This window comes from Aquarana catesbeiana, linkage group LG05 (assembly GCF_042186555.1).
Source record: "Aquarana catesbeiana isolate 2022-GZ linkage group LG05, ASM4218655v1, whole genome shotgun sequence".
Lineage (NCBI taxonomy): Eukaryota > Metazoa > Chordata > Amphibia > Anura > Ranidae > Aquarana > Aquarana catesbeiana.
The window spans coordinates 16,234,685-16,249,469 of NC_133328.1; the positions used below are offsets into that span (position 1 = coordinate 16,234,685).

A 14,785-nucleotide genomic window follows, 5' to 3' on the forward strand; every position below is an offset into this window, starting at 1 on the left:
TATATATTTTTGGGGGATATTGATTATAGCAAAAAGTAAAAAATAATGCTTTTTTTTTCAAAATTGTTGCTCTTTTTTGTTTATAGCGCAAAAAATAAAAACCGCAGAGGTGATCAAATACCACCAAAAGAAAGCTCTATTTGTGGGGAAATAAAAGACGTCAGTTTTAGTTTGGGTGCAACGTCGCACGACCGCGCAATTAGTTAAAGCGACGCAGTGCCGAATCGCAAAAAAAGCTCTGGTCAGGAAGGGGGTAAAATCTTCTGGGGCTGAAGTGGATATCTTAAACGTATATTCGTTTCCTCGAACTATCCATTGTGATCAGTTCCATAAACAAAATATGACTTCTCTTTTTCTTTGACCACGAGAACCTCATGTTAATATCAAAAAAATAAGGGAAAGGGGAAAAAAAAAAAAAAAAAAAAGCCTCCCCTCCCCTCCCACCCTCTCCCAGCAGAGGGCGCCAACAACCCTACCTATCTTCTCTCAAAGCCCCTCTCTATATAGGCAAGATAAGGGGCCCCATATCTTCCGATATTTCTCATCATGGTAAGATTCTCCATTTGTTGCCAATATTTTAATCTTGATAACTGCAGCATGAAGCACCATAATAAAGAATAAAAAAAAAAAATAAAAAGCATTTTGTGCTCAGTACTGGCGACCAATAATGTGTTTCAGTCTCTTCTTGATACAAGTTACGGTATAAGGAGTCTTCAGGAAGGTCTTCAGTGTATTGTCCTCTCTCCACATGGATTGTCCGGGGGTGTCCTGGAGACAAACGTCAGGACTGGCGGGATCCTCATGCTCAGGTCTTTGTAGGACATTGGATTTTGTAGCCGACCACGTATGCCTGGACATACACCCGGACCTGGTTGATCCTGCCAGAAGACACCAACATTCAGAAGGGCCATCAACACCAAAACAGTCAAACCCAAGTACAACTCTGCCAGAATTTTTAAGCAAAAAGTCATCTCCTGGGACCTGCCTTATAAGAGGGGGGTGGGGGGGGTGTAACCAGTTTACCCGAAAATTAACCACTAGACAACCAGCCGAGCCCAGGTTGGCTCTCCTGGCCAAATCGCTGTAACTATACGTCAGCTACTTTAAAGTGGAGTTCCACCCAAAAGTGGAACTTCCACTCATTAGATTCCTCCCCCCCTCCGGTGACACAGTTGGCACCTTTCAGGGGGGAGGGGGGTACAGATATCTGTATATTACAGGTATCTGTACCCACTTCCGGCGTAGATAGCCGCAGAATCTGCGGGTATTTACGCCACATCCTGTTGCCCCCCCCCCCCCCCCCCCGCTGCCTGCTGGGAAACACACGGGTCCCAGAGGCAGCAGGGACCATCCGTATTGCGCTGCGCGACTCGCGCATGCGCAGTAGGGAACCGGGAAGTGAAGCCGCACGGCTTCACTTCCTGATTCCCTTACCGAAGATGGAGGCGGCAGCACCCGAGGACGGAGAGACGGAGAGACGCTTCGGCCTCGGGTGCCGACATCGCGGGCGCCCTGGACAGGTAAGTGTCCATGTTTTAAAAGTCAGCAGCTGCAGTATTTGTAGCTGCTGACTACTGGGGGGGCGTGCACCGCGACAACGGAGGCGGGCACCTGCGATCCCTCCTGACAGAGACAGAACGGAGATCTGTCATGGTAAACCGACAGATCTCTATTCTGTCAGGGGAGAGGAGACAGATCTGTTGCTCATACTAAAGACCCCATACACACTATTAGATTTTCTGCAGATTTTTGTCTTCAGATTTTCCAAAGCTATATAAATTGAGGTCAAACCTTAAAGCCTCGTGCACACGATTGGATTTTCGGCAGGGAATTGTGTGATGACAGGCTGTTGGCCTAAAGTCCGAACGTTGGTACGCTCCATCAGGCAATTGTTGGCCAACTTTCCGCCAACAAATGTTGGATGGCAGGCTAGTAAATGTTTCGGCGGACAACGGTCTGTTGTCGGATTTTCCTATCGTGTGTACACACAGAAGTCCTAAGTACAAACACGCATGCTCGGAATCAGTGCTCACCAAACACGACATTAGCAGAAGGTGCCCAACGGGTGGCGCTCAAGAGCTGAAATTCCATGTAGTATGTCACTACGTTCGTGTACGTCGGCCGACAATTGTGTGCCGTTTGTATGCAAGACAAGTTCACGGCACACGCCCTTCGGACAAAAGTCGGGCGCTTTGCGGAAAATCCAATCGTGTGTACGAGGCTTAATGCCGTGTACACACGAGCGGACTTTCCGTCAGAGTGGACTCTGACGCTCTTTCCGACGGAGTTCCGCTGAAACGGACTTGCCTACACACGATCACACCAAAGTCCGATCGTTTAGAACGCGATGACATACGAAGGGACTAGAAAAAGGAAGTTCAATAGCCAGTAGCCAATAGCTGCCCTTGCATCGTTTTTGGTCCGTCGGACTAGCATACAGACGAACGGTTTTCTCCATAGGGATTGAGTCCATCGGAAAGATTTGAAACATGTTCTATTTCTAGGTCCGTCAGAATTTTCAAAAGGAAAGGTCCGATGAAGCCCACACACGATCGGATTGTCCGACGGAATGATTCCGTCCAACCTTTTCTGCCGGAAAATCCGATCATGTGTACGCGGCATTAGAGTTTCAATTTGTATACAATCAGGCAGGCCCTCGCACTACATGGTTTTGGTAAATCTGAAGACAAAAATCTGCAGAAAATCTAATAGTGTGTATGGGGTCTAAGTATGAACAGCGATTGGTCTCCTCCTCCAGGCAGTCCCATCCCCCCACAGTTAGACTCTCTCCCTAGGACACACATTTAACCCCTTGATCGCCCCCTCGTGTTATCCCCGTCCCTGCCAGTGACATTTGGCTATTTATAGCACTGATCGCTGTATAAATGTCAATGGTAGCAAAAAAGTGTCCAATGTGTCTGCCGCAATGTCACAGTCCCAATAAAAATCGCAGATCGCCGCCATTACTAGTAAAAAAAAAAAAAATAACAATAAAAATGGCATAAATAAATCCCCTATCTTGTAGATGCTATAACTTTTGCGCAAGCCAATCAATATACGCTTATTGCATTTTGTTTGTTTTTTTTTTTTTACCTAAAATATGTAGAAGAATACATATCGGCCTAAACTGAGGAAGAAATTTGGTTTTTTTTTATATTTTTGGGGGATATTTATTATAGCAAAAAGTATTGCTTTTTTTTCAAAAAAAAAAAAAAAAACCCACAGAGGTGATCAAATACCACCAAAAGAAAGCTCTATTTGTGGTAAAAAAAAGGACGTCAATTTTGTTTGGGAGCCACTTCGCATGACCGCGCAATTGTCAGTTAAAGCGACGCAGTGCCGAATCGCAAAAAATAGTCTGGTCATTAAGGGGGCGAATTCTTCGGGGGGTGAAGTGGTTAAATAGGTTGTAAAGCTCCATTTGTAATTTGTACCTATAGGTAAGCCTAGAATAAGGCTTCCCTTCAGGTACTTTAAATATCTCCTAAACGTGCGCTGATGTATACTGTATACTTCGCTGATGATGTCATCGGCGCATTGCGCTCTGCAGGAACGCCCGTGCCGTTTCTTCAGGAGCGCGTGCCGTGACCGGCCGTGAGTGACATCACGTGTGTCTCCGGCCAGTCACACACCTGGAGTCCGTGGCCCTGGAAGGAAGACAGGTGAAGATGGATGCAGCCTGCAACGGGGACAACGCGGGCTTTGTTTGCAGGTAAGTGTCACATAACGTGCTAGTATGTGATGCATACTAGCACATTATGCCTTTACTTTACAGGGGAAAAAAAACACACAGAGTTTACTTCCTCTTTAAAGAGGGAACTGCAGTCTACTCACATAATTTGTAATAAAAACATCTTTGCCATTCTGGAGCTTCCCTCCAACCACTTTGCATATTATTTCATATATACTGTGATTTCTGTACTTGCCAAATATGCTGCAGAAATCTCCCTCCACTGAGTCTGTCTGCAGCCATTTTAACTGTGGACAGCTGAAGCTGCTGCCTGTTCACTTCCTGGATTTACACAGACACACACCTCCAGCTCTGCAGCTCTCATTGGCCCTCTTATGACTCAACCCCCCCCCCCCCCCCCTTCCCGGCAAACTCTCACAAGAGTGAGAGAGAGAGCTGTGCATGATGTCATAATAGGATAATGACCAGACAAGAAACAGGAAGTGGGCTGTATAAGGGATTTACTGGCAGAAAGAAAATGTTTTACTATCCAAAGTTAACAACAAGGGGAGAAGATTTAATAGATGGAAAGATAAAAAAAATGACTGAAGTTCCGCTTTAAGTAAAGACGTGTGGATTTTAAACTTTGTCTATATTGTAGAGCTGCACGATTCTGGATAAAATGAGAAACACGATTTTTTTTTTCTTAGAATAAAGATCACAATTCTCGACGTAACATCATCTTTCACATTATACAAAAAAATTGGGCTAACTTTACCACACCTCCCAACTTTTGGGGATGGGAATGAGGGACACCTATCAGCAAAAGTATACAGGCATAGGACACGCCCCCTGGCCACGCCCCCTTAAAGGAGAATTGTACAAAAAAACAAAATTGGTTAAACCCACAAGTGCTTTTTTTTTATCACTACTATTCCTTTATATTGGCTTTTGGAATTTACAAATTCAGCAACTTAGAAATCAGATGAAAGGTTTAGCGCTGGGAAACACTTTGATAGATAAAAAGTACATTTTATATACATCTATATAGATCAGATCAAAATGAGGGACAAATGAGGAGGAAAGAGGGACAGAGGGACATTGCTCCAAATCAGGGACAGTCCCTCGAAATCAGGGACAGTTGGGAGCTATGACTTTACTATTTAGTTTTTTTCTTCATTAATTGAAGTGTATTTTTTTCCCCAAAAATTGCTTTTGAAAGAGCGCTGTGCAAATACAGTGTGTCATAAAATATTGCAACGATCACCATTTTATTCTCTAGGGTCTCTGCTAAAAAATATATATATAACGTTTGGAGGTTCTAAGTGATTTTCTAACAAACTCACTGATTTTAACTTGTAAACAACAAGTGTATTCGATAGACAGCTGTCAGCTGTGAGCAGAGAACAGCTCTGCACTGAATCATGGGAATGCCGGATTAAGATCGTGAGGGGGGGTTGAATCGAGATCGCAATTTTTTACCAGTTAATCGTGCAGCTCTACTGTATTATAGAATATGGCATTTTACAGCAATGACACCAGACTGGCCATAGGTCGCAGCGGGCATTTGCGGGGGCAACGGGCAACATGTCTTAAGACGAGCTGGCAGGGCCGGCCGCGGGTGGATGTGCCACATATGCTTGTGGTGGTGGGAGGAGAGGAAAGAGTCTCTCCAATCCCGCACCCACCAAGGCGTTCCATGGCAACCGAAAGTCCCGGTTTACGCATGCACCCCGCAGCTGTTGGTCCTGGTAACCAGGACGCCAGTAGAGGCGGAGGGACGGAGAAGCCGAAGCCGAGGCCGAGGCCTTCCGCACCACCACCTTCTGTATAAGCAGCTGCAGCACCTTGCTGGCTTTCATGTGCGGGAGGTAGGTCTCAGACCCGCCTCCCGCACATGAAAGCCGGCGAGGTGCTGCAGCTGCTTATAGGGAAAGCAGTGCGGCTGGTGTACGCCCACGGCCCACCTGTCTTCCCGCCGGTGAAGGGGTTGGATCTGATGCTCCAGGGCCAGAGAGTGCTCCTTTAATTATGATCTTTTTTTTAATAACTGGCTCTGTAAGTAATGCTTTATAACTGGCTTTTCATCAGTCACAAAGCCAGGTATAAAGCATTACTCACAGAGACAGTTATAAAGGAGCTTTACTTAATCACTAGCTCTGTGAGTACTCTATTATATCTGGCTTTGTGATCACTACTTTAGAAGTTTTATAAAGGGAACTGCACTTTATACCAGGGTTTGGTCATTTGTTTTCTAAAGTAATAGCTCCCGCCCCCTGTTCTAAGGCTACACTCACACGCGCGTTTAGGCACAATGCAAATGGCAGGGGCAGAAATCTGCTGATTCCTACTGCTGTTTTTGACACCTGTGAGTGGCTAGCTGCGTTGTCTTTCATGTGTTCTGAGGGTGCAGGAATTGGGTTGATCTGTGGTGTGAAGGTGAAGGAATTGGGGTGATCTGAGATGTGAAGGAATTGGGGTGATCTGAGATGTGAAGGAATTGGGGTGATCTAAGGTTTGAAGAAAAGGGGGCATACCCAAGATAAGTAATGTATGATTATAGAAAAAGAATACGCAAGGAGGTATGGGTGGGAGGGTATCACGCACCGGAACTGACAAGGACCACACACATACAGTATCTCACAAAAGTGAGTACACCCCTCACATTTTTGTAAATATTTTCTTCTATCTTTTCATGTGACAACACTGAAGAAATGACACTTTGCTACAATGTAAAGTAGTGAGTGTACAGCTTGTATAACAGTGTAAATTTGTTGTCCCCTCAAAATAACTCAACACACAGCCATTAATGTCTAAACCGCTGGCAACAAAAGTGAGTACACCCCTAAGTGAAAATGTCCAAATTGGGCCCAAAGTGTCAATATTTTGTGTGGCCACCATTATTTTCCAGCACTGCCTTAACCCTCTTGGACATGGAGTTCACCAGAGCTTCACAGGTTACCACTGGAGTCCTCTTCCACTCCTCCATGACGACATCACGGAGCTGGTGGATGTTGGAGACCTTGTGCTCCTCCACCTTCCGTTTTGAGGATGCCCCACAGATGCTCAATAGGGTTTAGGTCTGGAGACATGCTTGGCCAGTCCATCACCTTTACCCTCAGCTTCTTTAGCAAGGCAGTGGTCGTCTTGGAGGTGTGTTTGGGGTCGTTATCATGTTGGAATACTGCCCTGCGGCCCAGTCTCTGAAGGGAGGGGATCATGCTCTGCTTCAGTATGTCACAGTACAAGTTGGCATTCATGGTCCCCTCAATGATCTGTAGCTCCCCAGTGCCGGCAGCACTCATGCAGCCCCAGACCATGACACTCCCACCACCATGCTTGACTGTAGACAAGACACACTTGTCTTTGTACTCCTCACCTGGCTGCCGCCACACACGCTTGTCACCATCTGAACCAAATAAGTTTATCTTGGTCTCATCAGACCACAGGACATGGTTCCAGTAATCTGTGTCCTTAGTCTGCTTGCCTTCAGCAAACTGTTTGGAGGCTTTCTTGTGCATCATCTTTAGAAGAGGCTTCCTTCTGGGACGCCGATGTGTGGCGTATGGTCAGAGCACTGACAGGCTGACCCCCCCCACCCCTTCAACCTCTGCAGCAATGCTGGCAGCACTCATACATCTATTTCTCAAAGACAACCTCTGGATATGACGCTGAGCACGTGACCTCAACTTCTTTGGTCGACCATGGAGAGGCCTGTTCTGAGTGGAACCTGTCCTGTTATACCTCTGTATGGTCTTGGCCACCGTGCTGCAGCTCAGTTTCAGGGTCTTGGCAATCTTCTTATAGCCTAGGCCATCTTTATGTAGAGCAACAATTCTTTTTTCAGATCTTCAGAGAGTTCTTTGCCATGAGGTGCCATGTTGAACTTCCAGTGACCAGTATTCACTTAGGGGTGTACTCACTTTTGTTGCCAGCGGTTTAGACATTAATGGCTGTGTGTTGAGTTATTTTGAGGGGACAGCAAATTTACACTGTTATACAAGCTGTACACTCACTACTTTACATTGGAGCAAAGTGTTGTTACTTCAGTGTTGTCACATGAAAAGATAGAAGAAAATATTTACAAAAATGTGAGGGGTGTACTCACTTTTGTGAGATACTGTATATACACATTATATTGTCAAAAGTATTGGGACACCTGCCTTTACACGCACATGAACTTAAGGCCTCATGCACACTGAATGTTTTCACAGCTGCTGTTTTTGGCTTCAGGCATTTTTTTCTGCAGCCAACAATTTCCCCAGCATATTATCCTATATGTCCATGCACACATAGGCTGTTATCATTTTTTTGTCAGGAGCATTTTCTGGCTGGAAAAAAACCCAGAACTAGTGGGTTTTGAGAGGAGTTTTTCAGCTGTGAAAAAAAGCTAAAAAAAAAAAACCACTGAAAAATGCATTTATTCAGCATCTATGAGCGTTTTTAAACCTTTTGTGGGAGTATAGTTTTGCTAAAAAAAAAGCTAAAAAATGCAGAAGCTAAAAAACGCTGAAAAATGCTAGTGCACAAACTCATTCTACAGCTAACTCTACTGGCATTTTTATAACGTTCTCTGTGCAAGGGGCTTTAATGGCATCCCAGTCTTAGTCTGTAGGGTTCAATATTGAGTTGGCTCCGCCCTTTGCAGCTATAACAGCTTCAACTCTTCTGGGAAGGCTGTCCACAAGGTTTAGGAGTGTGTCTATGGGAATGTTTGACCATTCTTCCAGAAGCGTATTTGTGAGGTCAGGCACTGATGTTGGACGAGAAGGCCTGGCTCGCAGTTTCAGCTCGAATTCATCCTAAAGGTGTTCTATTGGGTTTAGGTCAGGACTCTGTGCAGGCCAGTCAAGTTCCTCCACCCCAAACTTCCCTCATCCATGTCTTTACAGACCTTGCTTTGTGCACTGGTGCTCAGTCATGTATGAACAGGAAGAGGCCATCCCCAAACTGTTCCCACAAAGTTGGGAGCTTGAAATTTCTTGGTATGCTGACACCTTAATGCCCTGTACACACGGTCGGATTTTCCGAAGGAAAATGTGTGATAGGACCTTGTTGTCGGAAATTCCGACTGTGTGTAGGCTCCATCACACATTTTCCATCGGATTTTCCGACACACAAAGTTTGAGAGCAGGATATAAAATTTTCCGACAACAAAATCCGTTGTCAGAAATTCCTATCGTGTGTACACAAATCCGACGGACAAAGTGCCACGCATGCTCAGAATAAATAAAGAGATGAAAGCTATTGGCCACTGCCCCATTTATAGTCCCGACGTTCGTGTTTTACGTCACAACGATCGGATTTTCCGACAACTTTGTGTGACCGTGTGTATGCAAGACAAGTTTGAGCCAACATCCGTCGGAAAAAATTCAAGGATTTTGTTGTCGGAATGTCCGATCAATGTCCGACCGTGTGTACAAGGCATAAGAGTTTCCTTCACTGGAACTAAGGGGCCAAGCGAAACCCCTGAAAAACAACCCCCACACCATAATCCCCCTCCACCAAATGATTTGGACCAGTGCACAAAGCAAGGTCAATAAAGACATGAATGAGCGAGTTTGGGGTGGAGGAACCTGACTGGCCTGACCTCAACCCGATAGAACACCTTTTGGATGAATTAGAGCGGAGACTGCAAGCCATCAGTGCCTGACCTCACAAATGCTCTTCTGGAAGAATGGTCAAACATTCCCATAGACACACTCCTAAACCTTGTGGACGGCCTTCCCAGAAGAGTTGAAGCTGTTATAGCTGCAAAGGGCGGAGCCAACTCAATATTGAACCCTACGGACTAAGACTGGGATGCCATTAAAGGTCATGTGCGTGTAAAGGCAGGTGTCCCAATACTTTTGACAATATAGTGTATAAATACATACAGTATATACTACTGAACTATGCATTACACACTCCTAACCCCTGCTCCCTTTACCCTCCCCTGTCAAGATATACTGTACTACTGTAGCGTTGTATAATATGTTGGGCTGTCACCATCACACCATGTACCCAAAGCCAGGAATATTTCCGCGACTTGCTCAGAATAATCCACACCCACGAGAAGTGCTGCGCGCCCACATTCTAAGGTGGGCCCCACTCTGCTTCTTTTGGGTGGGCCCCAAGTACTCCTACACATAGGTGTGCGCAGCCTATTGCATTAGGGTGTGCACCCCAAAGCTCGAACACACACTACCAATCACTCTCGATGTTCTTTCAGAAAGGAAAGGGGCCGGTAAATTACATATTGCATATACACAGCTGGGGGGAGAAGAGAGGAGAGGAGGGAAGATGGGGGGGGGGGGGGAGAGCCAGGGCAGTAGGGGGAATCTGTGCTACACAGGGTGATTAGTATGTGCCTGGGCACACCTGGCACACCTTGTGCGCAAGCCTATGCTCCTACAAGTATACTCGAAGTGTAGTAGGAATGCAGTAATCCTTAGAAATGGACCAGCACTTATCTTTAATTTTTCTTACATTTCTGTGTCGAAGAAAGGTGTGATCTGATTCTTGGTTGGAGCTGAGGGAACTGTACAAACAATCTTGGGAACTGCGCTTCTGATTGTTGGCTGGAGGTTTTGGCACGGTACAAACAATTCTGGGAACTGTGCCTTGCAGTCGTGCTTTTCCATGAAATGATTGACCAGCAAAAAGCGCGGTATGTTATGGGTCTTTCCTAAAACCTGGGTGGTACTCACCGATATTTGGTACACAATTGGACCCCCAGGGGACCACAGCGTTCCACGTAACTCTCTCGCACCCCCTGGCGGACGGCTCTTGACGTGCTCAGCTTGGTGGTAACGATAGGGCATGTCCTGAATGAGAATATGGGAAACAATCATTTATAGGGATGTAGTCATTTTCTACATTTTTACTATATTTTGGGATTCTGTGTTTTTGCTCAGTGTAACACCTGTCTAGCTCCTATGACTTTGGCTCTAAGGATTTGCAGTGATGGAAGGACCTCCACTCTTGAGAGGAACCCTTGAAGATACTGGCTGCCATGGACTTCTATTTAGTCCTAGAGGAAGTGGACTGCAGTTGTCCCTCACTCTGGCGGTGGTAAGTGACTGACTGACTAGGAAAGTAACACAGGAACCTTTTTAAGCTATCCTACTTTGAATACAAATGCCGCATACACACGATCGGACTTTCCGATGGGAAATGTTGGGTGTGAGCTTGTTGGCTGAAAGTCCGACCGTGTGTATGCTCCATCGAACATTTGTTGTTGGACTTTCCGCCAACAAATATTGGGTAGCAGGTGCTCAAATTTTCTACCAACAAAACTTTGTTGTCGGACTTTCCGATGGTGTGTACACAAGTCCGTCGCACAAAAGTGCAAGCATGCTCAGAATCAAGTACGAGCCGGAAGCGCTCAGTCTTGTAAAACTAGCGTTCGCAATGGAGATATCACATGACTATAGAACTTCCTTTTTCTTGGCTCGCTGTACGTCTTGTACGTTCCTACGTTCGTAATTGTTGGCCAACATTTGTGTGACCGTGTGTATGCAAGACAAGTTGGAGACAACAACCTTCGAACAAAAATCCACGGTTTTGTTGTCGGAAAGTCCAATCGTGTGTACGGGGCATTAGACTGAGATACCACTAGATCCTCAGTTGTCTGGGAGTCAATTTAAAGTTTATGGGGTATATTTATAAAACATTTGCAAAACTGCATTTACATTCATTCTGTGTGAATGCTGGCAAAATGTTATTAGGCTATTTTTCCCACCTGGTCAAATGTTCTTAATTCATAAGAATAGCATGAATCAGGAAAATACTACTTTATGGCTACCAGATAGAGCTGATGAGGAAATACTTATTATCAGCTTCAACTAGTGGCCATAACATGATATTTTCCCGATTCTGGATGAAGAACATCTGCCCTGGGATGCAAATAGCCTGGTAACATTTGATTTTGCCTGCATTCATACAAAATGAATGTACATGCAGTTTTGCAGGATGAATAGCTTTGCAAACTTTTCTTAAATACACCCCTAAGAGTACAGCTGGTATGGCCCTGTGAGAGAGGGCCTCGGAAAGTTGAAAAGATATAAAGAAGACGAAGGACTACTGTGTCCTAAGTAGAAACTTACAGGTATCCAATGCCCCCTCCACTCCCTTCCTGTTCTCATTGCACTAGTGCAGTGATCTCCAAACTGCGGCCCTGGGGCCGAATGTGGCCCTTTGGTTGTCTTTCTCTGGCCCTTGGGGGCACTATTCCTCCCACTGACACCAACAATGTGGCACTTTTCCTCGCACTGACACCAATAATGGGGCACTATTATTCCCACTGACACTGATGATGGGGCACTATTCTTCCCATTGACACTAATGATGGAGCACTATTCCTACCACTGACACCAATGGGGTGTACTATTCCTGCCACTGACACTAATGATGGGGCACTAATCCTCCCACTGACACCAATGATGGGGCACTAATCCTCCCACTGACACCAATGCTGGGGCACTATTCCTCCCACTGACACCAACGATGGGGCACTAATAATTCCCCTAATATCAAAGATAAGACATTTTTTACTCCCACTGGCCACGGTCTGGCCCCCTTAAAGGCTGAGGCACGGTAACCTGGCCCTTCGTTTAGAAAGTTTGGAGACCTCTGCACTAGTGCAGGTGTCTCCAAACTGCAGCCCATGGGCCAGATGTGGCCCTCTGCTTGCCTTTATCCAGCCCTGTAGGCACTATTCCTCCCACTGTTTTGAGGCACTATTCTACTATCTTACCGACATCAACAATGAGGCATCATACCATACACCGACACCAACAGTGGGGCATAATTTCTTCCACTGACACCAGTGATGGGGCATTATTCCTCCCACTGACACCAATAATGGGGCACCTTTTCTTCCTCTGACACCAATGTTAGAGCACTATTTCTTCCTTTGACACCAAGGATGGGGCACTATTGCTACCATTGACACCAATGATGGGGCACTATTCCTTCCACTGACACCAATGATGGAGCACTATTCCTATGACTGACACCAATGAAGGAGCACTATTCCTTCCACTGACATCAATGATGGGGCACTATTCCTATTATTGACACCAATGAAGGAGCACTTTTCGCTGGGGGACAATTCCTCCTCCTAATGACAACTAAGCCTGAGCCATTTTCGCTTCTATTGACGCCAACGCATTTTCTACTCCCACTGCCCACTCGGCCTTTGTTTAGAAAGTCTGGAGACCCCTGCACTAGTGCAAAAAAACTACAAAAACCTCAACCAAGGTGACTGGTGTCCATCATTCTAAACGTCCAGAGAAAAAGAATCACCCCTGAGAAGAATGTGAATGGGACCTTATGGTTGAGTAAGTGGATTTTGGACATCCATTCTCAACCAGGGTTTCGTGGAATCCTAGGGTTCCTCCAGAGGTTCCTTGGCGTTCCTTGAGATATGGCTAGTTGACCTCTCATTTGGTGCTGCTTGCATAGTTCAAACGCCAGTGCAAATCTAGTAAAAGTGACATTTGTGACCACCAATGTATGGGTTTCATTTTCCCAACTGATTGCCAATGTAAGAGGCATTTTTCCCATTGACCCTAACGCACTGGTTTTAGTAAGGGTTCCCCTGAGACCTGAAAACTATTTTAGGAGTTTTTTTGGGGAAAAAAGTTTGAGAAAGGATGACATAGAACATTCGTAACTATTGTTGAGTTAAGGATCGTCGTTAGCTGAAGATCAGTCACAAAAGTTTCATAATAATTCAGTAATTGAAGTTGGAAGAATTCTCAGGTTTGTAAAATTTACGCAAATTCTAATTTTCATCCGATCATCACTACCAGCCTAAACTCAGGGCTGAACCAGCAGCCAAAGAACTGTGAAATATCAAAAACTCTGGAATTGTCTATAGCGAGTCCTCTGCAATTTCAGGAATGGTGCTGGTGGTCCTGCTTGCCTTAATGTAAGAGTGGCCAGTAATTCGGTGGCACCTGCTAACTTCATCTCAAAGTGTAATGGTTCAATCTGAGAGCTGGAGGTTGGAGCTTCATGTTTTTGCTTTAGGCACAACCCGTAGATCCTGCATGAATATGGTGTTGTTCTGCTCACTCTGCAGTCATATCTTAAACCTCCCTCCCAGTTGACCTCTGTGAACCACAGAAAACCTTCACTCTATGTTATGACTTATGAGTTGCACTTAAACATGTGACAACTCTTCTCCTTCATAGATTCTGTACAGTGAGGAGCGTTGTCACCGTGGGACAGGAAGTGTGTTACAGACAGGATCACCAGGTAAAGATAAAGAAAATAACGAATAAGCTATCAAATCAAAGGACTGGTAATCTTCAATATATGACATTTGTGTTGTTGGGTTGAGTTATACTAACACTAGACATGTGTAATTCACTCCGCTACGAATCAAAATTCGGATGAAATTTATGTTATTTGGAGATTCGGACGTATACAAATTCCCGAGTCACAATAGTAACGAATTTTAATGAATCCAAAATAAATTATACCCAAACGAAATAACAAATTATCCGACTTTACATTTGAAAATTAATTCAAATACAAAATGGAAACATATTGTAATAAATGCAGTGAGGTATAAAAGTGAAATAAGATCATGATTCTCACTAAGGCTGTAGAATAGAATAGAATAGAATAGAATAGAATAGAATATAGGGAGAGGGAGAGAGAGAGAGAAAGAGGGAGCGAGAAAGAGAGAGAGAGAGGGAGCGAGAAAGAGAGGGAGAGGGGAGGAGAGGAGAGGAGAGGAGGAAGGTAGAGGGGGGGGGGAGAAAGAGAAGGAGAGGGGGAGAGAGAGAGGGGAGGAAAGGAGAGGTGGAGGAGGAGAGAGAGTGGGGGGAGAGAGAGAGAAAGAGGGAGGGAGAGAAAGAGGGGGGGAGAAATAGAGAGGGAGTGGGGGGGGGAGAGAGAGAAAGGGGGGGGAGAGAAATAGAGAGAGGGGGAGAAAGAGGGAGAGAGAGAGGGGGGGAGAGAGAGAGGGAGGAGAAAGAGGGAGAGAGAGAGGGGGGAGGGAGGGAGAGGGAGAGAGAAAGGGAGAGGAGAGGAGAGGAGGAGGAAGGAGGAAGGTGGGGGGGGGGAGAAGGAGAGGGGAGAGAGAGAGGGAGAGAGAGAGAGGGGAGGAAAGGAGAGGAG

General features: G+C 45.5%; 1 protein-coding gene across 2 annotated transcripts in view; it reads right to left on the reverse strand.

Moving 5' to 3' along the window:
• Nucleotides 1-453: 453 nt before the first annotated feature.
• LOC141145771 (uncharacterized) overlaps nt 454-14,785 on the reverse strand; it is a 58,532-nt gene continuing 44,200 nt past the window's right edge. For both annotated transcript variants that reach the window (XM_073632650.1, XM_073632649.1), the window contains 2 exons: nt 10,360-10,476; nt 454-878 (listed from right to left, as the gene is read on the reverse strand). In XM_073632650.1, coding sequence (XP_073488751.1) covers nt 806-878; nt 10,360-10,476 — 190 coding nt within the window. In that variant the 3' untranslated portion in view covers nt 454-805. The remainder of the gene's footprint in view (nt 879-10,359; nt 10,477-14,785) is intronic.